General features: G+C 45.3%; 2 protein-coding genes across 3 annotated transcripts in view; one reads left to right on the top strand and one right to left on the bottom strand.

Annotated features, from left to right (window-relative positions):
• PAQR9 (progestin and adipoQ receptor family member 9) overlaps window positions 1–9781 on the bottom strand; it is a 38303-nt gene extending 28522 nt beyond the window's left edge. The window contains exon 1 of one of the 2 annotated variants that reach the window (XR_012634027.1): window positions 8197–9781. Coding sequence is in view for 1 of the 2 variants with exons in the window: in XM_074911696.1 (XP_074767797.1) it covers window positions 8456–9670 (1215 nt within the window). In the remaining variant the exon portion in view is untranslated. Of the gene's footprint in view, window positions 1–1863 lie in introns of those variants that run through there. The other variant, XM_074911696.1, reaches the window with a different exon arrangement.
• A 9359-nt stretch (window positions 9782–19140) lies between these two features.
• The window catches only part of U2SURP (U2 snRNP associated SURP domain containing), a 46552-nt gene continuing 40330 nt past the window's right edge, over window positions 19141–25362 (top strand). Inside the window, exon 1 of the mRNA XM_074912688.1 lies at window positions 19141–19228. Coding sequence (XP_074768789.1) covers window positions 19184–19228 — 45 coding nt within the window. The 5' untranslated portion in view covers window positions 19141–19183. The remainder of the gene's footprint in view (window positions 19229–25362) is intronic.

The following is a 25362-nucleotide window of genomic DNA, read 5'->3' on the forward strand; positions in this document are numbered from 1 at the left end:
AAAGCTAAGCATGTGCTTATGAGCTCCACTAAATTTGGATAGTGAGAGAGAATGCCTGTGTGTGCAAAGATATCAGAGAATCTGTCCTAGGGACCTGTTCACCTTTCACTCATTATTTATATTATTTCTGAGTGCTTCAGATATTTCTGCTTGTTATCCACCCCATTGACATTTCACAGTTGTCTTTCCAAGTGCTGCTAAAAAGAAAAGCTGAGATTTTGGGACACAACTGTGTGCCAGTGATTGAATTCCATAGCCCCAGGACTGCAGATGCAGACAGCCCAGCATATAAAGAAGAAAAAAATCAATGTTTTTCTTCTTTTACAAGTGGCATTGCCCAGCTCCCTGGGACAACAGAGGAGAGTGACAGAGAATAGATGTTTCCTAGCAAACAGAGGATAACAGATGAGAGGTATGCTTAACACCAAAAATGGAGGAAAACCGTATTTTCATATTTCATCAGTCAGGAGGGACACAAAAGGATTAGATCTGGGGGGCAGGAGAGACTCAAATTAGAGAACTCTATAAAATTGTTTACTCTCCAAAAAGACTGTGTGATATTATTGTTGTCATTCTTCTGTAAAGCATGTATCATATACCCAAAGGCTGTGCTCCCTGGCAAGGGAAGTATTTCCAGCTCCCCACCAACAAATAGAAGTGTACTGCTACTCTTGATAAGAAATCTGCCTTGCAATAGAGGGCTTTCTGATGCAGAAGAGTGCATCTGTAGTGTCTGCCCCAGAGGCTCTCATTACTGAAACCAAGATTGAGCCTTAGCATTAATACTGATTTGCTTTTCATTTTTACCAGCTTTTTAATTTTTAATGAGTTTCATCTCCACTCACAGATCCTACTAACCATACATTATCCTACAATGAGAGAATAAAATCTGAAGGTTAAAGCTGCTATCAGATGTCCCTTTGTTCTTCCGCAAATACACTGTCCTGACTTTTAGGGCCATTTGTCAGAGAGAAGTGATGTCATGTTAAGAAAATGTAGATTGCCTTCAGATTTCCAATTGGTTATCATCAGAACTATGGAGCCATCTCAGCTGAAGGCTGGCACTGACCTCAATAAATTACCTGTCCTAGCCGTGACTTTTGTTGCTTTCCATTCTGCTCAGTTTTTGCCATCATCACTGCCTCCATCAGTTTTGTAAGGTTTTTCCTCCAGCATGTTCATGTCCAGCAGTCAGATCCAGAGCCTTCTGATAACATTATGAAAGGCCTTAAATGTTAACAGTAGGATGCAGTCTTTTGAAGTATTTATTTGTAGGATGTAGGCTTTTGAAGCATCTGTTCGTGAGGTGACAGTGGATGTTTTTGCTGGGCTCATCAAATCCTTGAAGTCATTGCCATATTTCAAATAGGATGTACAATCTCTTCAAACAGGAGCTCTCAAGAATTTTAGAACTTTCTAAGGAATTCTGAAAACTTCCACTAGAAGATCCTACAATTTTCCATTGTGTTCATCTTTTTAACAGTATTGGGGGTTCCCTGCAATTATGCTGGCATACATCATGTCCTGCTGAATTTTGACACAGAAGGCTTAAGGCAGATACTTTATGTAATTGCAGTTCACTGAGTGTTTTTTTGTGCCTAACTTGGACTGAAAACAATATTCTGCCACTTGGAACATTCCTAGCCTGCCAAATGGGAGACTTTATTTGATGCCAAATAGACCTCTTCATTTTGCAGTCAATATTTTGCTGTGATTCTTGACATAGCTGTTGGTACCAATTTCATGATTTTTCAGTGAGCACTGTAGGCTGAACACTGATCCCCTTATACATTTTAATGAATTTTATTATAACAGGGATGCCTATCATTAATTAGTTAGCATAGATACTGGACAACTAAAAAAGGCAATTACGCTGTTTTATTGCTTTAAAATACAAAAGGCAATCAAGTGGCAACAATACTTTTGCTGTGGTATAGTGTTTTCAGCAATATCAACACCACTATACAAGAATTGGAAGTTTCTGTACTTACGCTAACATCTGTATTTGAAGATAACTACATTCAACACATTTCTGATCCTGCAGGTGTCACAGTAATTTCTATTAAGCCATGAAAAAACTTTATAAATGCATTTCTGCAAAAATGTACTCAGAATCAACTTTATTTATAGCTCACACCTTTTTTTTTGCTAAAAATGCATAGTCATTACATATACAGTAGTCAGCATCCAAAAGTGTACAAAGAGTAAATTTTCAAACCCTCCCAACAGAACCAAACAAAATTCACACTTTTTGTTCATTGCATGCACAGACCCTTAAATGTGATACCTCTTACTAAAGCGTGCTTGAATCTCTAGCAGACAGAATTGACTTGCTAAAAATTGTTTCTCCATACTATTAAACCGCAGCTACAACCACAAATCCTAAGGCGTTCACATGAAATAGAGAAGCCCTACTTCAGAATCCTTCATGTTCTGAGTACGGCTCAGGAAGCAACAGCCCTGAAAGCAGAAGTCTGCTGGTGATGTTTCCGCACAGGGATCTTTGAGCAAAAGCTTGCTTCCTTTGTCTTGGTCATTAATTTATTACTGAATTCAGTGGAATGAAGCAGCATCTGTCTAAGAAAGTTGTGAAAATAATATAACTTTATTTCACACCCAGTTCCAAGACACTAAACATCTTTAATGGAGGTCTGTGTCTTTCAGTGCGTGTGACACTTCGTCAGCATCTTGCATCTCACCTAAGGAGAACAGGGTAAAGTCTCAGCTGTAACTTGGGTGTTGGTTGTGTAGCCCTAACTTACAGGTGTCTAATAGAAGCTAGAAATATACTTGGATAGGGTGAATTTCTAATGGTAGAGGCTTTGACTTAATGAACCCCTCAAACCCTTTGATGCCTTTCTTGTGTTTTTTTTTTGTCTCCACTACTGCTGCCAGTTAGAAAAGCTCTTAAAAACATTGTCCTCTACTCAGTGGTGCTGTTTATACCAGTCCTTCCAGGAGAAGGGCAGAGTCTATTAGCAGGATCATTAGTCAGGGCTCCACAGCCAAGGAAGTGTACACATATGTGATAAGAAGATCTAAGTTCAGTTTTCACTCAAGAATAGGATTGGCTCCGTGTTGTTGGTTTTGGGGAATGGGAGGGGAAAAGAGAAAGTTGTTTGTCTGATCAATATAATGTTATGTTCCCAAATGATTACAAATGTTTGTTTAAAAGCTTCATTTATTTAAGGTCTCTGATAAGAAGTAGCTTGAAGTAGGTTGAAATTCCCAATGGCAATGAGACATAATCATAGTCTTATACATCTCACTGATGGGAGATCTTGCTCCATTGTTTCACAGTAACTGGAATACAATCCATGACTGAATGAACAAGGCCTCATGTCATCGTTACAATGCCCCTCGCTACAAGTCACCAGTGAGAATTTCTGAAGAGTACTTAACTCATGTATGTGTTCTCTTTACTCCTGACCCTTAGGCATTCAGTCAGCCTATTTACTACTGCTCAATCCTGACTGTCCTCGCCTGAAGCCAGGGGAAAATTTGCTATCAGCTCCAAAGGACACAGGATGTGAACCTCCCAGGAGTATGGCAACAACGAGGGTTTGTCCCAAGATTTCATGATCTAGAAACCTTCACATTCCTCTCCCTATGAGATGAGGAGCTACGGAAAAATATAACATTCTCTCTGCCGGAGTTCAGTAATATTTCTTCTTAGCACCTAGGAGGGTCTTTGCATTTTTAAGTGCTTTACAAACATTAGCTAGTCTTCAGAGCAACCCTGCGAGGTAGGTAAGGTATATTCTCCCCATCTTACAGATGTGGAAACTGAGACACAGAGGGTCAGATTCAACCCTGGTACAATTCCAGTGATTTACATGAATTAAATTCATTCAGAATGAACACAGTTTAAACAACTTGCCCTAGATTACAGAACAGGTAGTGGCAAAGCAGGGATGAGAACCCAGGAGTGCGTGACTCCTCAGCTTGTTACTGGCCACTTGGTCATTTTTACTCTCATAGGCAATGAAAAACTATAATCTGGGCATTTACTACAGGTATGATTTGCTTCTGTAAGGCATGTGGATGGTAATCAACTGAGTTAAGTGCAATAATACTTTATGAATGTGCTGCCTCAGAGAGTTTACTTAAGTAAAACTTTCATACTGCCATTTTCTGCAGGTGCACTGTTGACAAAAACCCAGCATAGTAGCTGGATTCAGCAAATAAATAATAGCACAACACTTGGACAACTAAGCAAAACTATCATATTAGCAAAAACCAATGTGTTCCTACTTCTAATTGCTAGATTTCTACAAGTGCAGCATGCAGATGAAACCTTTTCCTTTGTTTCCAGACTGCAGACTCCAGTCTTGTTAACGAAGCAGCTCAGAGCTACACAGATATCCTGGATAGTGACATTCAAATGAATAGACTGCAGAAGAAGAAATAGTGTATTGCCACAGAATACAGGATAATTACTACAGACCAGGTATATCAGTCCTACACAAAGATAAGCTTGAAGCTCACAGGTTACTCGGAAGTGCCCAGAAGCTAAGCTTACTAAATATATGCCGATGTGTAGACTGCATTTCTAGGCACATGCTGATTGTAAGGGGGGGTGTGGGGGGATGTCTGTGCCACCAACACTCTGGGAACTGGTCCCATCAACAGGCAGTCCACACTGGCACAGGTCTATCAGTCTGAAGGTCAGTGTTGGCCAAAGACGGAAAGACACATAGGCATTTTCAGGCCATCCCCTTCTACTCCAGTCCTCACCTTGTCCCCCATCCTCAAACACATTCTGACACATTTTAAAGATGAGCTATGGAGTCCACTGTGTAGACCTTATAGCAGGTACCCAGGCAATAAAATCATTATGACAGATACTTATGCAAAAAAAAAAAAAAGTTTGTTTTCTAGGATGTCCTTATGCATCTGCAGGCTAGACCTCCTGTCTGAGCTCTCATTATGCTTATGAATGTTCAGCCCTGTGTGCTTTCACACCAAAAAGACACCCTACTCCCTTACAAGCCACACAAATGCTGACATTCACATCTACATGAGCAAAATCAAACACTATAATTACACATATCTTGTTCCACTTTTAACCTCTTTAACTCAGTTTTGTTCTGTCCATATTTACAAAGATTGGCTATCGGACATGGCAAATGGAGCAATTATCTACACGCATGTCCTTCACTGAATAAACACGATACTCAGGTAGCATTTCCCTACATATTCTCCACACTTATTGTAACTTTTTAATTTGTAGCCACATTTTAAACAAACGGACATACATTAATTAGAACTCTTAAAATCTAATCACATCTCCCTATACCCATTCACTCCTGATTCATACAGCCTGCTTACAGTGGCTCAGAGAGCAGTACTTTGCAACCAGCATTCACAAGTGATTCCACTAAGTACTCTGGTCCATGTAGTGCCTCAACATTTTGCCAATAGAAACTTTTAAATGAAGCAATATTCTTAATATCAGAGCTAGGTACCAAATCTGCAGCATGACTGGGGCTCACAGGCAACTCTTGTAACAGCAGTAAGATTCCAGTAAAATTGCAGTTGGTTGCAATCCAACCTTTACTGTTATCTGTCGTTGAGATATATATAGACGGCCCTGTGTGGCCTAACTGCAAATATCAAATGTATTTTTACAAGTTAGCAACAGCCTTTTTTGACATTGCCTCTTGAGATGTCCTCTACATTGTGACTGACAAGCACAAATATAATTCATTATATGGTATGCTTTAAAAGCCTTTTTTTACATTTGGCTTTTACTGTTGCTTGTTTCTAAGCTGTCTTCTACTGCTGAGATTTGATGTCCCCAAGCTTTTTGATTTCTTTCTTAGTTTTTAATTGCTGGTTGGACATGCTAGTGGCATCTCCCAAGCAAACCCTTTCTACATAATTAATTTTGAAACTTGGATGAGTCATTAGGCTCTAACTACTACGTCTCTGTTATTTTACCTTGAATACTGCACATCTCGAGTATTTTGGACTCTTTCTGCAGTTGTGGAAATTCATAGGATGGCATCGCTGCAGATTTTGATCTATTTGCTTTCTCTTCTGAGTTTTCAGGGGGTTTTCACAATATAAAACACATTTCAAAGCACAACAGTGCTGTGAACCAGCCTCCTCTCCCAGTGGTGAAGATAATATTCTGCTTTATTGGCAGCTGAATAAAGCAATGCCATATTTATGACAAAAGTTAATGAAAATATGTAAAATTAAAAATACTTCATGTAGTTTTCATTTTCTTTTAATGCAGATTGGCAAATGAATACAGAACAGAGACAGCCATACAGGGCCATGCTGTTTTTTATGGCCCATCAGTGATAGCTCAGGAGGCCACAGTTTGGAAACTGCTCTTTCAGAAAATTCTAGCCAATCTCTTAAAGAGACCACATGTGACCCTACCACAAATTATATACTAGCAGAATTGTGACTGGCAAAGAATACATGTTTTTGTTAGGCCATTCTCATCATTCACTGAGAATCTAAAAGATCCAAACCATTATAGTTCAAATGAGTTGAGATAAAAGATAAAATGAAATGGGTGTAATTTTCTCTTAGCTTATGTATTTTCATAGGGAAATTTTCACAAAGCTGACATTGGTACAGGACAGATCAATTATTGGTTTCTGTGACAATTCTGACTCACATTAAGGATTTGACCTCATAATACCTAGCTATAGTCCTTCCTATATTCTTGTTATGAACAAAGGGGGCTTTGTTTTGCAGAAGGCTATGCAATGGGACTCAAAACATTTTCTTGGGGTCCGGATGCCATGTCCATAAAAATGGAAAAGCCTCAAGCAGAAATGTATTTCCACAACAGGGGCAAAGAGGCTGAGTTAAAGAGACACTACACCATTGTGCAGTGTGACACCAGCATTTCCTAAGGAAGTATCACCCTTCTTTTTGAAAATGGGATATACAAGCAGTTTCTCACCTGAACTTCAAGTTGTAATCCCCCTATCTAATATCATTGCATATTTGTTACTTGTTCTGTTGGACAAAATCAAAATGCATCTGTCTAAGACCTGCATGTATTTTACAAAAATGTTTCTTTATATAGAAAGGAAATTCCATCTGTAGTTAGCCGTTTGTTGTGTGAGAATGATAATACCTGGGTTGCTGTGAAAAGATACTGCTTTGGAAAATGTAACTCTTGGCTTTGAACTCCCCCAAAGCTTCTGAAAGAGGACTTCAAAATACCCAGCTGCAGCCACAACTAGACAAGACAGGAAAAGGTGGGGAATGGTGAGAAAGTGCCAGTATCCAGTACTTGTAGAGACAGATTTTAGGTCCTGAACTCAGATTCAGCAGTACCTTATTCTTCAACTAAGGATGGTAAATCTGACAGAGTGCTCTAATTAAAAAGCAGAAGAAACCATTTCCATGTAATTCTTTAAAAGATCCAGAATGAGATCTCACGCACCAGTTACTCTCTTTACATCCACAGAACTCCCACCGAGGTTGGCAGGAGCTTATAGAAAGTCTGGCATCTGACTTTGACTCTAAAGGGCTGATTTGGGGGTGATTTACCAGGGAAGATAAAGGGGCCCCTTAGCAACCCCCTTAACACAACAGATGTTCCGAACGTGCTGGGGAAGAGCCATGCCATTATGCAGAGCCCTTCTTCTCCCCCCGTCCCCCCCCCCAACTAGTTTGACCTCCTTCTGGTTCAGTTATTTTACATATCCCTCTATTTTATTTTAGTATCCGAGTGGCTACACCAACCACTTACTGCCTGTCTAATTAAAGTCTCTCCATCAACTGGTAATTCTGTAATAATTCACAGCTGTTCTTCCTCTCGCTGTTAAATCTATTGTTCCCAGGCTGTGAAGGCAGCAAGACCTTAAAAACTCTAGATAGCTATCAATTTGTTTGCATTTAAAATCCAGTATGCGGCTGCAAAGGCCTGTTACAGTATCACAGAGGAAGATAAATGTCAGTGCATAATCTGCTAGGAAATTTCACACAGGAGTTGATTAAAAGTCTATGAGTAATCATTGCACAAGTGTCTTCAGGTGTATATATATATACACATATATATGTAGCTAATAAATATATAGCTAGATATATAAATATATATGCATATACAGAGCTAGTTTAAACCTATTTGTTATGAAATTAGTAAGTGGCATTCACAGTTCATGCATTCTTCCTAGTAGCAGAGCTAAATTATTTCAGCTTATACTCTAAGCAGCAACATACCAGTAAGCGTTTGCTTGCTTCCCCTGGTAACCTAGTAGTTTAAAGAGCACGAGCAGTTCTGCCAAGGCCGTTTTCTCCGACAACCCTCTACGCAAGGGACCTGGCTCTTCCACAGGTGTGTTTCCCCCAGGTTTCACAGCATGTTCAGGACGCGGTGGGGCCGGTCTGAGGGTCACCAGTCTGAAGGCCGTCAGCCCGAGGGTCTCCAGCCCAAGGGTCCCTGCTATGGTGGTTGCTGTCCCAAGGGTTGCCGGCCCAGCTAGTCCTGCTTGCAGAGGTCTGTGACGTTGAGGAACCTCCTGACAACCACGGCCAGGCAGAGCGTCAGGAGCAGCATATACCCCACAGTGCCCAGGTAGGTGGGGGCGGCCAGGGGTGCCTTGAGGAACTCGGTCAGGCCGTCCTCCACGTAGTGCACTTGGTCATAGATGCTGAGGAAGGTGAAGATGTGGAAAAGCTGGTGGCTGTGTCCCACGATGTCAAAGAGCCCCGGTTGGATCCGCTCAGGGATTTTGCTGACGTTGAAGAAGGCGGCCACCAGCAGCCAGCAGTAGCGCCGGTAGAAGTAGACGAAGAGAGTGGGGTTGCGGGTGTGGAGGTCGAAGAGGAGGCTCTCCAGCATGATGGGGCAGGCCATGCTCAGCGGCATGGCGAAGACGAAGGTGCGCACGGCGAAGGGGTAGGCGCAGCAGGCAGCGCGGCTGCGGCAGCAGGCGGCCGTGCAGCCCACGGCCAGCGCCAGGGCCACGGGCAGCACCAGGGCGCGGTAGGCCGCGATGGGCAGGCTGCAGTCCAGCTGCCAGCCCAGCCGCTGCTGCACGTAGCGGCTCATGGCACTGGCGTCCAGCAGGCTCAACCCAGGCAGCAGGTAGTAGGAGTAGGCCACGGTGCTAGCAAAGCCGTAGTAGCTGATGGAGGCGTAGTCCAGGTAGAAGAAGGCGGCGCGGAGGCGCGGGGAGAGGCAGCTGAAGAGGTGGGCCGTGCAGCTCATGGCGAAGGTGAGCAGCACCCCCGAGGCGTAGCACCAGAGGGGCAGCAGGGCCGGGTGGTGGAAGGGCACGTCCCCGGCGCCCCGCAGCAGCAGCAGCCGCCCGAAGCGGCTGAGGAAGAGCAGCAGCGGGATGAAGTGGGTCCAGAAGTTGAGGGTCTCGTTGGTGGGCTGCAGCACCGAGGCCAGGCACTCCTGCGCCGAGCAGTGCAGCCGCCGGTAGCCCGAGAGGATGAAGCACTCCACGAAGTCCTCGGGCACCTCGTCCCACCGCAGCAGGGCGGCAGGGCGAGGAGGCGGCGCCGCCTCCTCCTTGTCCCCCTCGCCCGCCGGCATGCTGCTGCCCCCTCCGGCCCCGGGCCCCGCCGTCCGCCGCCGCCGCCCGGGCGAGGTAGAGCCGCTGCTCCCGCAGCCGCCGGCGGAGGAGCCGCGGTGGCTCTGCGCTGCTTCTCCTCCCCCGCCGCCGCCCCCGGCAGCATCACTCATTGCAGCAGTGGCAGTGGCGGCACCGCCGCGGCTCCTCCCGCCCCGCCGCCCGGCATCGCGGTAACTGGAAACCGGCGGCGCATCCAGCGCTCCCGGGGAGCGGGGAGAGACGCCCCCGCCGCCGCGGGTAGGGTTTCCCGGGGAGGGAGGCGCTGGACACCCGACCCGCCGTGAATGATTGATGCGGCCGCAGCGCGGGGGGCCGGGCCCGGGGGAGCCCCGCGGCCGCCCCGGCCGAGCCGCCCCGCGGCGCCGTGTGCGGCCGGGCCCGGGGGCGCAGAGCCCGCGGGGCCCCTCCCGGCCGGCGGCAGTGCCGGGGCGCGGCGGTGGGGACAGCTGGCGGGGGGACACGCGTGCAGACCCACGCCGCTTGGTGCGGGGCCCTTCCCGCGGCGGCCTTTCGGCGTGAAGAGCACAAAGCGGGCGGCGGCCCCGGCTGTCCGCGGGTGCTGCTGCCCGGCCCGGCCCGGCGCCGCGGCTGCGCCAGCGCGTGGGGCGGCAGAAGCCGGCCGGGAGCCCCGAGGAAGGGGAGGGTGACCCCGCAGGGCCGGGGGATGCCCCGCAGGCGGGAGGCAGCTGGGGAGTGCCCCCAGGCAGGGGACATCTGGCAGCCGGGTGGGTTTCTGCCGTGTGCGCTTCGGCGAGGCGGCCTGAGACCTGGTGCTTGGGTGACACTGCCTCACGCCGGGAACGCCAGCAGGATTTCAGGCGAAGCGTTCCCGGCCAGGCTGCAACGGGCGGGCTGGTGTCGCTCCGACACCCACGGCGCCCACCTCACCCCGCATCCGAGCGGGGCGGCTGGGGCGACGCTCGGTGACGGGCTGGCAGTTGCCATTCTGTGTTGATCCTTAGACAATCCTACATTTACCGGCCGTGCGGTTATGCAAGCAGCACGGTTACATAATCGGAGTATAAAAATACGGGGAAAAGCACCGCACGGGTGTTACTGTACCTTAACTCGTCTGAATTAAATAGAAGGTGGTGCGGAAACGTAAGGAATCATTGCAGGTGCAGGTAGGAGCCAGAGTAAGGGGTTGCTCTCTGCTGTTTCAGCGTGTTTCCTTTTTTTGTGTCCAGATGGCCTTAAACACATGATAGCTCTAGGTTTTCCAGTGTATGTATTCCATGGTGATATCCAGATACATATGTATGGTCATATGGTGTAAACTGCGGTCCAGTGTAAGTAGGACATTCTGCCCAAAGAATTTTATAAAAATCTTCTATTTGATAGTGAATCATGACAACATGAAAAATCTTCTGCACAGGTGGGTAATCAGAAATAGGTTTTTAAAAATTGGCACCAAAAAAGGTAGTAAAGTGTGTTGCTGAAAGTGATTTTTGATGCATTTTTCTTTACAGTGAAAATAGTGATGTTAGGAAACTGTCAAAAGTAGGGCACCCTCGTGACACTGCTTATAATCTTTATAAAAAGTACACAGGAGTCCTGCTAGGAAAATAAACACAACTGGACAGTGCTGGAAAGCCAAGGGGAGTAGTAAAATATTAAACTAAGGAACTTATTTTTTAGATAATAGGCCTAAGGTGCTCCGGTGCCCGTGTGTTTTAGATGGGCTGCCTGGTGGCGTGCAGGGACTTACCGACTGGACGCCCCTCGGGCAGTGACTGACAGAGGGCTCTGCCTAACCTGCCCACAGTGAGCCTCGGCTGCACCCGGAGTGAGCAGGGCCCTGCGCGTGTGGGCTCTGCACTGTGTGCTTCAGGGAGAGGAAAGGCCCTTTGGGATTAACACAACCACTCAGCCTCTGGTAGAGACCAGGCTTCTCATGGGGCTGCTCTGGAGGAGAGAGGCTGCCCTGAGGAGGAGAAAGGCCAAGTGCTGGACTGTTTGATGCATCACCGTAGATGTTGCACCTGGTGGTGAGGGGGCTGTTAACTAGAAGATACCTCCTCCCCTGCCCTGCACCCACCACACCACACTCGCGGGCGCTCCCAGTCTAAGTGATCCTCATTGATGGTGGTGAGTGTCATCGCAGGCCCTAGGGAAAAGCACGGAAGTGGCTGTGATCTTCAGCCTCCCTCATCATGGTTACATAAGGAGAGGTGGTTGATTGGGAGCAATCTGGTTTTAGACCCATGCTAAAGAGCCTGTTAGGAGGCTACCAGCAGCTGTTGCAACATATAGTGTCTAAAGAACAACAGCATCCACTGCTGATTGGGAACTGCTGGCCTTGCAGCAGCAGCAGGGCTTGTTTGACATGTTTTGACTTTCCTACAGCCTCCAGACTTCTCAGGATGTGGGAGGCATTCAGCCCTCCTGCCTCAGGGAGTACTGGGGTATTGCCTGGCTTCATGGGAGAGACACCCACTGGGTTTGTGTTTTTATGGGGTACAGCCCAGGCTGGGAGCAGCGGGTGGGGTTTGCTTGTGGTCCAAGACTGACGCAGTTCCAGTGGCCACTGGACTGTCTGGGTATCGGTGAAGGTACACACTAAGCCTGCAGAGAAGATAAATGTCTGAAAATTACTCCCTACTATTGATGTCTTCCTGTAATATTTTAAGATGTCTTAAAATAATAATTAGGGGGATGGGGGCTTTTTGCAGAGGCAAGAACCACTTGGGAGACTTGTACGTACCAGTTCCTCTGGAACTACCACAGGCCCATGGTAGCGATCTAGTTTTGCTTTGATCCTGGTGGGTTTACCTGTTAACACTATGCTGCAGACAAAGACAAGCAGTGTAAAATAAATATGTATTTTCTATTCTCTGCCTCTGTGCAGGGATCCAGCTTTGGCTTGTCCCAAGTGCTCTGCTGATGTCACACACACATAACCTGGGTCTCCTTGTGTGGCCAGAAAGTGCCCAGGAGATCTCAGAGCTTCTAAAGTCACAGTTCACATCATTGCCAAGTGATAGCAATGTAGCTTTAGCAGCCACATTAATGAAACTCATTACTACTGATCTGGTTCTTTTGCTTTTTTCCAAGACTGCCTCCTCATAGGGCAGAACGGTCTCTGAGGGAAGATTGGGCTTTCATAAAGACAACTGCATACATCTTACACTGAGATAATTATTCTGTTCCCAAGCCAGCTGTGGAGTAGTATACTGGGAACCTTACAATTTAAAGCACTTACAACATCAAAATAGCCTCTTATTCATATGTAGTCCATCAAGGTTACTATTACATGACTATTATGTGGTAGGCCGGGGAAAATCAGGGCATTTGGAGGTCACAGAGAGGAGTCCACATAATGTAGTGCATGAAGAGCCCTCGGTATTTCTCCAACCAGAGTTCATATTTAGAAGGGTATGGTCAGCATATACCAGGGTTTCTTCTAGAATGTGTAGAATTTTCTGCAGGCTTTTTTTGCCAAATAACCTTTGAGAAGACTCTTAAAACACTGATGAAGGCAGTGCCTAATGAGGTAAGTAATGGAATATAAAGTCAGTCAGTGCTGGCTGAAGACTGAAAGAAAAAGATGTGCTAAAATACCAAATGTATTATACTTTTGTTTTATTCATCGTTGAAGTCCTTTCACAAGGTATCATTTTGTCTGAAATATCAAAATCCCTATAAAATATTCTGAATTCCTTCAACCCTCCCCAGTGCAATTATGCCTTTTGGTTAGAAAAACCCCCCTAATTTAATCTTTTGCATTCTTAACATACTCAGCACACTAGGGAAGAGGTTGTACTTATCCCTCCTATTATCCATTGCCTTTCTGAATGAGAAAAGAAATTAACTTAAATCCACCACTAGAGAGAAGGTCTTCTTGTGAACAAGCAGCGGTGGCGGTTGGAAGATTTAAGATTCTTTTGAAGGTATACCTTTAGCCTCACCCAATTCAACCCACTCACACTGCCAAACATCAATCTTAAGAGCTCTTGCTTTACCATAGAACTCTGTTTCTCTCATTTCTTTTTCTTTTCTATATTTTCACCTTCAAGACAGATTTTACTGATTTCTTTCTTAATAAGTTTTACCCGAGTAAAACCATTTAACCTCTTTGTTTACTCTGGATTTTTATGCATCTTCACTATAATCTCTGTAGCAAATCTGATTTTGCCCTGACATCTTCCATGGAACCCCACTGACCATAAGCAAGGATAGCATCTGGCTTATTTAAAAAGAGTAGGTGTTAAAGACAGGCTTTAGCCTCATCTAACTTTGACTACTGTAGCTCACGCTTGCAGTTTCTCTGGGAGAACATCTTCAGAGATACATAGACATGGTCCTTTTGTTCTATGTGAATTTTTTTAAATCCTTTTGCGTGTATCTCGTGAAAATAATGTTTTGATGGGTAACTTTCTACTGCAGTGATTACAATCTTTTCTAATAATTGAGTAGGCACAGTGCTTTGATCTAATATTGAAGAGATTAACTTGCCTTTAGAGTTTCTACCCCACTATCTTTTTCAGACTGGATAAACAGGATTCCTTGCATCATTTTCTCCTTGAGTAACTAATTAGGGACAATTATGCTTTATAAGCATAATTCCTTAATAGATGAAGATAAGTGAAAGTGATACTTGTATTTTAAAACCTCACTTGGAGGTGAGAAAAGCTAGATATGGTAAAGGGAATAACAATAACTGACACCATCATGGTTGCATAGCAATATTCATTTTAACTTCTCTTTCATCAGGAGTTTCCTATTTTCTGTCCTTTTTACCTTCAGGTTGAGTATTTTCGGGTTTGTGCTCTTTATGCTTTAAAAACCAGCAATAAAACCAATCTGAAATAATCTGAAAAAACTAAACACAGAAAACTGGGAAAAAACACTTCACATTTTCGGAAAATGTCTCTGAATGGTTGTCTTTTTTAAGTTCTTGTTTTTGAAAGATTAGGGGTAGAACTTGCATTTTTCTGGACAGCAGCAAATCTGAACATAAGTATTGCAGTGAAATTCATTTCACTGTGATGAAGAATAGCATATTGTACATATGCATATTTCATATATGTTTTCCATGGTCAGAATCCAACACTGTCCCACCTACCAGGGGCTCATAGCAAGAGCAAAGTACAACTTGTCCTTTGCGAGGGTTGCAGGACTGAACCCTCCCTTACAAAGTACGTGGCTAAGAAATTGTTCTGTTTGTATGTGCTGAGTGAGGGTGTTTTCCAGAACACAAATTGCTACTCACTGTTGGTAAGCTGAAAGGAGGGACTCTTGGTATGGATAAAGGAAGGATTCGTATTGCACTCATCTTCAACTTCTATGCTTTTAAACAGCGGATAAACTTGCACATCTGGATTCCAGCCACGTAGGCTAATTGTCTCTGACAAGAAGCTGCAGGAGAACTTCTGGAATTAAGCCTTCATTCAATACTTGCACTAATGCCTGGAAAATAGACTGCAAATTACCGACCTTTCTCAGCCAGACAGTACAAGTCAGATGTTGTCCCTGTGACTGGTTTGCGTAATGGGCCTCACCGCTTGAGAAGTCCCGGGGTGAGAAAGAACCCAGGTTTCCCGATAAGACAAGTGTCCCAGGAAAGCAGTGGGGTCCTGGAAGGGAAAGTGGCTACTGAACGGCAGGACTAGAGCAGGACTCACACCTGAGAGAAGTTGGGGCACCAGCACCCAGAGATAGAGCAACACAGAGATGGCTCCGGCCAGAAGACAGCAGACAGAGCAGTAGCAACAAGTCCAGGCTGCTGGGAGCCTCAGAGCCAAATGGCCCTCTCCCAGCCACCCTCTCTGGCTCTGTTTTGTTATTCCAGGGGTCCCTACTAAAACATGTCAATGCAACCCCTATCTGCTCCAGCTGCCTGTGGTGCCTGCCTCTCACCTCTGCCCGCTCTCCTCCCGAGCTGCACACCCATAGCTTCCTAGCAACACACGAGCACACGGGGGAGTGTGCGTCTACCTATTTTGAGAATCCTTGCCTAGCGGTTTTCAGACTCGGGTAGGAGGAGATGGAGGGTGGAATAAGGGAAAAGTAGCTGGAAGACTGCTGCCTAAGCAATGGGGAAACAGCACACACAGCCTGTGGCTTTAGCGATCTGTGAGCCACTACAGAGAGCACGGAATGACTCACACACAGACTTACAAACCTGTACACCCAGCAGCTACACTTCTGTCCTACTCTTGGTCTGCCACCTCATAACCTTACATGTGCTTCCCTTGCTACAGGATAGGGAACTTCATGGCACTTTAAATCCTTCCTCTTCCCTTCCCTGACACCCACCCTTGCAAAAGGATTGCAGAGGTTCAGCTGTGCCCTGGCCTGGGGTAAGAGCAAGGGAGAGAGCTCCTCTGAAATTGGGGGAAAAAACATCAGAAAGACATACTGTGGGTAGTGTGCCGCAGCGTGTGGTTTACTTAATGTAGCCTAGTGTTAATTATTTATGGTAATTCATGATTTTCCCTAATATATTGCCTAATGATATTTGTCATTGTAACAAGAGTTAATGACTCCCAGGTCTGCGTGCAACCAGACCTACTGCACAACAATGAAAAATGTCTAATATTTGCTTTTTAATATTATTATTAGTCCACTCTTTCCATTAATTCTCCATAGATTTCTGCATCTTGCTGCTTCCTTTCCCTCCCTCTCTCCTTCCTCCTCTTCATCTCCCATTAAGACCAAGACACTGACATGTGTTGTCATTCGCTAACCATACACAAGTGCTACTGTATTATTGCAATGGGTTAAAAATAGCACAAATTCAGAAGTACAGTTAATTCTGAATAATTATCTTTAGAGATGACCTTTGAAACTAACTATATCTTTCCTGTTTTTCACAGCATGCTCTGGATTATGATGCTCTTAATTTGGTGCAGTTTATTAATTACAAAAGGGTGTTGAGGCTGAGCAGAAAGCAGAGGATTTAAACAATGAGGTGGATAATTAAAAAGGATTAATGAGGTGGATTAAATAAAGGGATTGAGGCCAAATGGAGCACAAATTTTCTAAACATTGGTGGCCCCAAAACTCTAGCATCCAAGGGCACATTCCTCTTTTTAGCTAGATGTTTGTTTTTTATCCAGAACTGCCAGTCTTTCTTTCACACCAGGTTTATTACTGCAGTCCAAGGAGAGCACTACCATGTTAAAAAAATCCAAAAGCAGGTCACAGATGACACTAATCCTGTGGCTCTACAAGCTGGTGAGGTGGTTCTCAAGAGAACAGTGAAAAAGATGGGGGAAGAGAAGGACTTGATTTGGATTCTGAAGCAGTAAGATCCTGCCTAATCCATCTCTAAAGCTCCTCGGCCAACACAATTCCTTCCTGGGGAAGAGTTCCTCTATAGGCAAATTTGGAGCTCAAAAAATCCTAAAAAGACTGATGGAATTGTCCCCAAGCCCTGTTGTCAAGGAGTGGGCTTTATTTTTCCCTCCTTCCCTTGAAGCCATCAGTAATTCCACTTTGAATCTGTGCAAAGCCTTGGGGTGCTCCCAGAAAACTGTGCAGGTGGTTGCATAAACAGAGAGCCATGCTCCAGTGCAGAAGGTGAGATCCCAGATGGTAAGGTACTGTGTCAGCTGTATGTATAGCGAACGCTTATTGTTGTAATTGCTTATTGCTGAAGTGAGCTCAATAAATATCGGATATCTCTTCATCTTTAGCTGCAAATCCATTACCAGAAAAATTTTGCATGTTATTTTCCAAACAGTGGAAGAAGGCTTGAAAAGCAGGGAGAAATGCATATTTCTGTCACATTACCCTTTGCATACCTCACCTTTTTCTTAGTTGCAGCAGCACTTCTGCCCAACCGCTGATTGGATCGCAGCGTAAAGCAATTTGCATCTACAGAATGATGGTGATTATTATTTATTATTTTGCTATGTTTTGTGTGACTTGGGAAGTAGAAATCATGTAATGTAGCAAACCTGACCTCAGGTGTGCCGAGGAGCGCCGCCTGCACCCCCAGCGTGGCTGCCCTGCACTGGGGGAGCAAAAAATAGTCATTGTAAAAACGATTTTTTGTCCACGCTGCTGGTCTTGCATATTGATCAGCATTTTCTGGCTTTGAGGGAGACTCAGTAATAGCTACCGGCAGAGCAACACACTCTCGTCAGACCATCTCCCCATGCAGCTGGATGCACACCCACAGCAGGGGAGGTTTTCTGAGGGTTTTGCCCTCCTCTCTAAACTTCCAGTCCTCTGCAGTTGCCCCTCCTCACCCTCTCCTTTTGCTTTCTTTTTGTCTTTTCTGGAAGCTCCCACTTCATCCTCTGCTGACAAATGTGGTTATTAGCGTAGGCCCTGCTCCCTCCTGTGGCTCACAGGGCAGTAGGTGTTGGGAGTTGGTGGATTTAAAGCTTTCATTCATTTCTGTGGATCTACTGTCTTTTCCTTAAGTATTATCTCAACCCCAGCATCTCCCACATCATGCTGAAAATCCATAAAAGCATGGGAGTGCAAGACTTATGATAAATGTAATGTGACTTCTGGTTATAATTTCTAGTTAAGCAAGGTGCAATAAAGAAAGTTGCTGTGGTGGTGTGCTATGATGGAGGATTTGCTGTGCTATGCTTTTCACCATTTATTCCTGGGCTTTTCTCAATTTGATGTAAAATTTTGATGCTGTTCGAAACAGCATTCCCTCTATTTCACTTTGCTAGATCTTTAGAGGCAAACCCTGCCTCTGAGCAGTATGACCATGCACCGCTTGGTGTCTGTGGGTCAGTGGATGAGAGCTGTGCAGAATGGCCGAAGCAGAGGACTCTGCAGCTATGCAACACACTGTCTGTCCTGCCCAGCCTGATCCTGGGCAAAGCCTTCCTGTCTAAAACACATTTTGGGTCCTTGGTGTGGACCAAGAGCACTCCAGGCATTTCCACACCTTGTGCCTCGCCAACCCTGCACACCACTGGCCCCACGGGCCTTCCCAGGGCCCTCAGCCGAGCCTGCTACTGCACCCCACCTCTGCCCGCAGGAAAGAGGTTAATTGCCCGGCAGCCTGAGCTGTTCCCAGCTGTCACCTGCTGACGTCTTGTAGGAAAACATCTGGTGACTGGGGAAGGTTCTGCAGGATCTGTACGGGCCTCTCCCCTCCGAGGGGCTGAGGCAACGCGGGTCAGGGCTTTGTGTGGAATGCCGACCCCTCGCGTTAGGGTTTCCCCGCGGGACCGTGGGTCCTCCACACGGGCAGGGGAAGCGCTGGTGCCCCCCCCGCAGCGCAGCGCTCAGCACCACGGCCCGTGCCCGCGCTCCGCCCCAGGCCGGCCGCCGAGGGGCCCGCGGGTGCCGGGCGGGCGCGGGCTCCCGCCGCTGCCTGTCACTGCCGGCAGCACCGCAGACGGTTGCTTGGCAGATCTGGGTCGCCCAGCGACTTCATTCGGGTTTTCTTCCGCTAAAGTGAGAGCAAGAGGCCCTGGGAGGCCACAGACGCCGCCCGAGGCGGAGGGCTGCGGGCGAGGCGCGGTGCCGCGGCTGCGCCCGGCCTGGTCCCGCCGCGGAGCGGGCCCGGCCACAGGCCCCGCCCAGCCCGGGCAGAGGCCGCCCCATCGGTGGCTCGGCCATCGGCTTCCCGCCCTCCGCTCGCGCGCTCGGTGGGATCGGCGCTCGCTTCCTTGCCGCTAGGGCTGAGCGAGGGGAGAGGCAAGATGGCGGACAAGGCGCCCAGCGGCTCGCAGAAAGCCAGTGGGAAGGTGAGGCCGTTCCGCGGGGCGGCCCGCGGCCCGTCGGCCCACTCCGCCGCCGGATGGCACGGCCGCCGCCTGCCGGCGCGGCGGCGGGGCCCGGGAGTGGCGGAGCGGCGAGGCGCGGGCGGCGCGGCCTGCTCCGTCCCTGCTCTCTGCGCGGGGTGGCTGCGGGCCCCGGGAGGGGGTGGGGAGGCGGGAAGGGGGCGGTGCGGCGGGGCCGGGGCGCCCGGGCCTCTCGCGGGGCATCCCCACTCCCCGGGACGGCCCTGGGCGCGTCCCTGTCCCGGGCTGGTGTCAGTGGCCTTCTCCGGGCCCCGTGCCCTCGGCGGAGGGGGGCGGGGGCCCGGCGGAGCGCGCAGTAACTGCGGGCGCGGGGCGCCCCGTGCCGGCCGGCCCGTCCGCGGCTGCGGAGCGTTAGTTAATGCCCGAGTCTTACCCCTGCCCGTGGACGGGTTGAATCCCACTCGTGCTGGGAGTCCTGACCCTCCCGTGGGCTGAAGCCCGCGTCGGGTTAGTTTCCAGTTTGTGAGTGGGAAGGAGATCGGTAATTTGAGATCGAGCGTCTTCTGATTTGCGATGAAATTACAAATTTCACAAAAATCGCCGTGGCGTTCCCTGCTCTTTTCACAGTACCCGCTCTACTTCCTGTAATTACTGGTTGTTGGATTTGCTGAAGTCCAGGTAGTGCAGGAGTTCTGGCAAAGTCGCCCGGAGCTGTGCGCTGAAACCAGCGCCTGCCTGGCCGGGGGTACTAACAGCCCAGAGCCGCCTGCTCTCTAAGCATCCCCTCCTGCCAGGAGAGCGGAGGGTAAGATAAGTTTTGGCGGACACACTGGCTTTTGACGGTTCGAGAATTGGCGATGACTGACACTCCCTTCCACTCAGCTTTGTTGAAGGTTTTTGGCCAAAAGTATATAAATATTCCAGATTTTGCTGTGGGTTTTTTGTTTGTTTGGTGTTTGTTTTGTTTTGTTTTGTTTTTTGTGGGTTTGTTTTTTTTTTTTTCGTTTTGAGTGTGTAAATCAGTCAAGGGAGAAGCCATATTTTGGCTCAGGAATTTCCAGTGCTATACCGATTAATAATTTTTACCCATTTTTGTATTCAGCTATAACAGGATTAATTTATTTTGCTGCTAGGAAACTAGCTGAAATGTAGTTACTGAGAGCCTTTGCATGTTTACCCAGTTGGTGTTAGCAGAGTAGGAGAGTTTTATTTTTGTTTCCTTTTTATGATGTATTCAGAATATTGCCAGGAAATGTTTTTTTGGATCTTGCCCTTGGCTTGGAACTGCAAGTGAGAGCTGGACAGAAAACTTTAGTAGTAAAGTAGTTCTTAATTTATGGAGAATGGCTTCCAGGGAATAAGACATTTTGGAATTTCATGTATAATTAGAGAATAATAATTTAATTATTGATTACTGCACTGATAACATGTACACAAAACCAACCCATGGGGATAAGAGTTTCTTTTCACAGTTGCGTCATAGACTTTTTTGTTTTGTTGCTTACTATTTCTGGATGAATTATACTATTTTTTTTAGTATACAATAATAATTTATAAGAGTTGTTTTCTGTGCTGGATCTCAATTCTGTAGAGGTGTCTGCCTGCAGACACTTAACTCTTCATATCAAATCATCCATCCCATTGAGGTCAGTGGGACTGCTAGAGAACGTAAAGTCAAACATGTATGTTAATCGGTGGAGGCCTGTTGAGGAATCTTGCCTTCTTCGTGAAGTTCCCCCCACTCCTCAGCTTCCCATTACTCTGGATGTATATGCTGTGTTTCCAGTAGTCTTTTTCCCATCCTTTACCTTCTAGATTTTGGTTTGTATTGTCAATATTATTTTATGTGCCAAAGAAAATAGTGATAGTACATTCCTGAATCTATGAGATTGTTGTTGAAAAGTGAAATAAAATAAGACATGCCTAGCTCTTGGGATTTATTTTCTTCAATCTCAACTTTCCTTGGGGGGGTGTATGTGGTGTCTTTTTTCTTTTTTTGTCAGTTCATGAATGCTTGTGATATGAATATCCATAGAGATGCTTTTCGGATGTCTGCAGAAAGAAGTATGACATAATGGTACTGAAATTAGTAATATTCTTATTTTTTTCAGTTAGCTTATTCACACAAGGATAAAAATTCATATTTTTAGTTCAGTCTGCATGAAAATGTTTATCATTTAACAATGTAAGCAAATAACCATTTTTCTCAATTTCATAAAGTAATTTTTTATCAAACATTTTAATTTTTTAAAACTCATTTTAAGATTCATTTACTTACATATAAAAATTGAAGCTTTAGGATCCATTTCTTTTGGTGCATTGTATTTGAGAGGCATAAGAATAATTGTACTGGCAAAAAAATATGTCTCTAGACTCCACAGGATATATTTCAGTGGCATTTCCAAGATTTGCCTTTGCTGGCTTCTAACCTACCTCCTGGGAAGACACAGTGACATTTCGTTTTCTGTGTTCTGGGAAGAGTTGTGGCCTAGTGATTGAAGGCTTTAACACTTACAGTAAGATACAGGTTCTTTCTCTTCAGAACAGGTGGCGTTTGTTCTTCAGTCTTAGTGTCAGAGTACTGATTTTTAACATCTAGCCAGTTTTGTTTTATAGTGTAAGATCACATTTATTTCAGTCAGGCATTATCTGTTTGATTCACCATTTGAAAAACGTCACTGGAGATGATACAGGTCCAGGAGCACTCACAACCTGTGTCGCTGTGGTAGTAGCTGCTTTTTACGATACTGTCAGCTCCTAAATAAGTTTGAGAGTCTCTGATGTGAAATGTGTTGCAAAAGCATCATCTATTCCTTTGTCTTTGAGATTAGCATAGCAAGATATGTGCTTGAGATTTCCAGAAATCTAAATAGGAAAGGACAATATTAAGGAAGAGAAAATAGACATTGCCCAAGACTGCACAGGAAGTCAGTGTAGGATATGATTCTGATATGGCAGATACTGATTATGTTCAGTTGTTATCCTGATGTAATGAAATATTAGCTGCTCAGTGACTCTGCCATTTTCTTATTTCATCTTCCAAGAACAGTGACTATATTGCATGTTCACTGCTCTTACATATAATACAGTACAGATTGGGTTCCAGGTGACAGAAGAGATTATCCACTTGAACCAAGCTTTAGGTTTCCCTTTCTCTATCTAAAAAATGTTTTAACATTCCTTAATCTTAAATATATTTCTCAGACTTTTGAGTAAGTTATGTGTTAATTAAATGTTGAAGAATAGTGATTACTTGGTTGTGAATGGACAGCTTTCCTTGGCAAGTTAAAGTGTATGAAAAATAGCAATGTAAAATCTGTACATGTGGTGAATTCCGGTTAGATGTAGCATTCTGCAGGATGGTGAAACTTTCCCTGTATTGCTGTTCAGCTGGTGACCAGGAGCAGGAGAGGTGTAGGTGTGTTCCTCTGTTGATGGAAATGTAAAATGAGGTGTTGTCTGTATTTCCTCTATAGCAGTACAAGGTTGACAGCTCCTGTTCATCTGACTTTAAGGTTATAATGGAATAACATTCCTTATAAATGGAAAATGATTTTCCATTTACTTTTGTGTCTGCAAGTGGTGTTTATTTAAATAGTGAATAATACTAATATGCACTATTCCAGTAAATGTAAACAGATTATTTATAAAATAATTTTCAAATGTTTGCAAGCATTTGTTTTCTCAAAAGTCTGATAGAGAAAGGAAGAATAAAAAAGACAACTTGGGCTGGAAACCTCCCTGCCTTTGCTGGATTTAACATCTTAATTTAAGCTGTGGTTCCATTTGCTTTTCCTTGGTATCAGTGCTGACACAAACCAGTCCCAGCCTTAGCTACTTCTTCCCTCCCAACCAAACACTGTCCTCTTTAGCTGATTTGGCGTGATTGGGGGGGTGTTTGTGGGTGGAGCCTGTTATGAATCGGAAACTGGTTTGGCTGAGCCTCCCCAACTCTTTCTTAAGTGATCAGTTAGATCAGGAAGGGTGATCTAGTTCAGCATGACCAGCTGCCTGGCATGGGGGCAGAATCAATGGAAGATGTTGAAACAGAGCAAAAGTGTCTTACACCATAGTTTCTTGTAAACACTTGACCCTGAAGCTATCAGTTTTTGCAAGGGCAGGGATTTTATTCATGTTTAAGTTGTAGCCATTACAGTTGTAAAAATAATATTTTAATTTTGGCCATGGGGTTGTCTTTGGGGTTTTAGTGGCAGCTTTTGTTGCCCTTTGTTGTTTTACTAAATAGCATCAGTATTAATTAAAAAAACATGTTTGCTTATGTTATACAGTGTATGTTAATTATTTGTGAAATAACATGATGGTGCCAGTTTTACCCAGAGGTGGTTAAATTTGGAGAAACTATGAAGAGCTGGATTTGTGGGCACTTGTACTGCTGACAGGAAGGAAGATTTTGGAGAGCAGTCATCTCTTCTCTGTTTTCTTTGGAAGCTGCCATGAATCTGGAAGAAAATTTAAACATTGGAATCTGAGAGGAGGCTCTCTGCTTTGGCTTTCTGATAGGAATTTGTCATAAATCTCATGTGTATGGTCCTTTTGAAGATTTTTTCTTTTTCTCTTGAAGGTTGAGTAGACTTGGCTATACTCAGTAATGGAGCTTTGAGAGACCTGACCTCCAAGACTGTGGTTTGACAGGGTCGTATTTTACTGAAATGCCATTTCAGCAGCCTGCATTGCTACTTGAGTTGTGCTGGCACAGTTCTTGGAGGGACCTGTGTAGTACAAGTGATCCATCTAGAAAATAGTCTGGTTTAGGGAAAGAAAAAAAAAGGCTTAACACAGAGTGGAAGAGGCGGTGAGTTGGAATAAGAGGACATTTGTATACTGTTTATGCTGGCAATGACTGAAAGATGGACTCTCTGCATTTTTTCTGTCAGTGTTTTGAACATGAAGGAGTTAACCTCACATCTCAGACATCATCAAGTGCAGGACAGAGCTTTGGGTGTATTTCTTTCAGCAGTTCAGTTGAGCTACTTAACATGATGAGAAGAGGAGTAATAGTCCTGTTTCAGGTTTCAATACATGTGGGCAACATCTTCGGAAGTGCTCTTCGAATATTAGAAAGACACTATGATTCTGCTGAGTCAACTCAGCAGGTGTAACTCCTAGGAAACAAAATTGCCCCTTTCACCGAGGCAGTGCAGAGGGATGCAAAGTGCAGTGCTGTGAGAATGTTTATTTAATAACTGCTAGTTAGAAACTGTCAGAGAGCAGTGAGTAATTTTGTGAAGAATCATTTTGTCTTGTGTTTTATGGGTACAGTTGCGTGGATGGTCAGAAGCAGTGCCAAAGGTATGAACTAAATTTATAGAAGGGAAGAGAAGACCTTAAAAATAAGAATTGTTTAAGGAGGAGAATAATGTGGCTCTGCAAAGCTGCTAGTTGCTGTGGAATAAAGTTGGTTTAAAAGCTAAAACTGCTCTTAGATGTTTCAAGAGTGCACCTTAGTAGAAATTGTCTTGGCTAACATTTTGGGGTGACTTGCTCCACAGTGCTGTGGTCCTTGTTGGTGGGTTTGGCAGTCCTTCTAGCTCAGCGACTTCCAGACTTTTTTTGGTTTGTTGGCCTGCTTTCCTTCTGTTAGCCTGCAGAATCTCTGCGTGCTACTGTGCACTGAGAGCCTTTCTGAGCAGTATCATCTGCTCTGTTGCTGGAGAAACAGATTTAGTTTCTGTTACTTTTTTTAAATGTTCTTCCTCAGGATATTGTGTCTTGTTATTGTACTGAGTGTTGGTACTGTTTGTTACTGTGATTGATGCCATGTTTGTTGTTCTCCCTGTAAGCAGCTTCAGCACCCGTCCCTGTTGGAAGGTGTCGCTTCCCAAAACTTCTGTAAATGAAACAGATGTGGAGATTTGAGAAATAGTCATTTCATTCTGCTGTTGCCAAACACACTTCCCCCAAGCAGTGCTAGGTCTCAAATCTCTCAGTACACTAAGGTAGATGCCATTGTATCAGTCCACCTTTGAGATTTATCTTTTTAACTGCAGGTCTGAAAATTCTTGATTTTAAGGGTGGAACTGTAACTAATGTGTTGGTTGCCGCAGGGCGGCAGCTGGCAGCAGGAAGAATGCTGTTTTTAAGCTCTGTAATTCTTTTGCATAGTGTTTTTCTTTTAT

The sequence above is a fragment of the Athene noctua genome, chromosome 8 (assembly GCF_965140245.1).
Source record: "Athene noctua chromosome 8, bAthNoc1.hap1.1, whole genome shotgun sequence".
Lineage (NCBI taxonomy): Eukaryota > Metazoa > Chordata > Aves > Strigiformes > Strigidae > Athene > Athene noctua.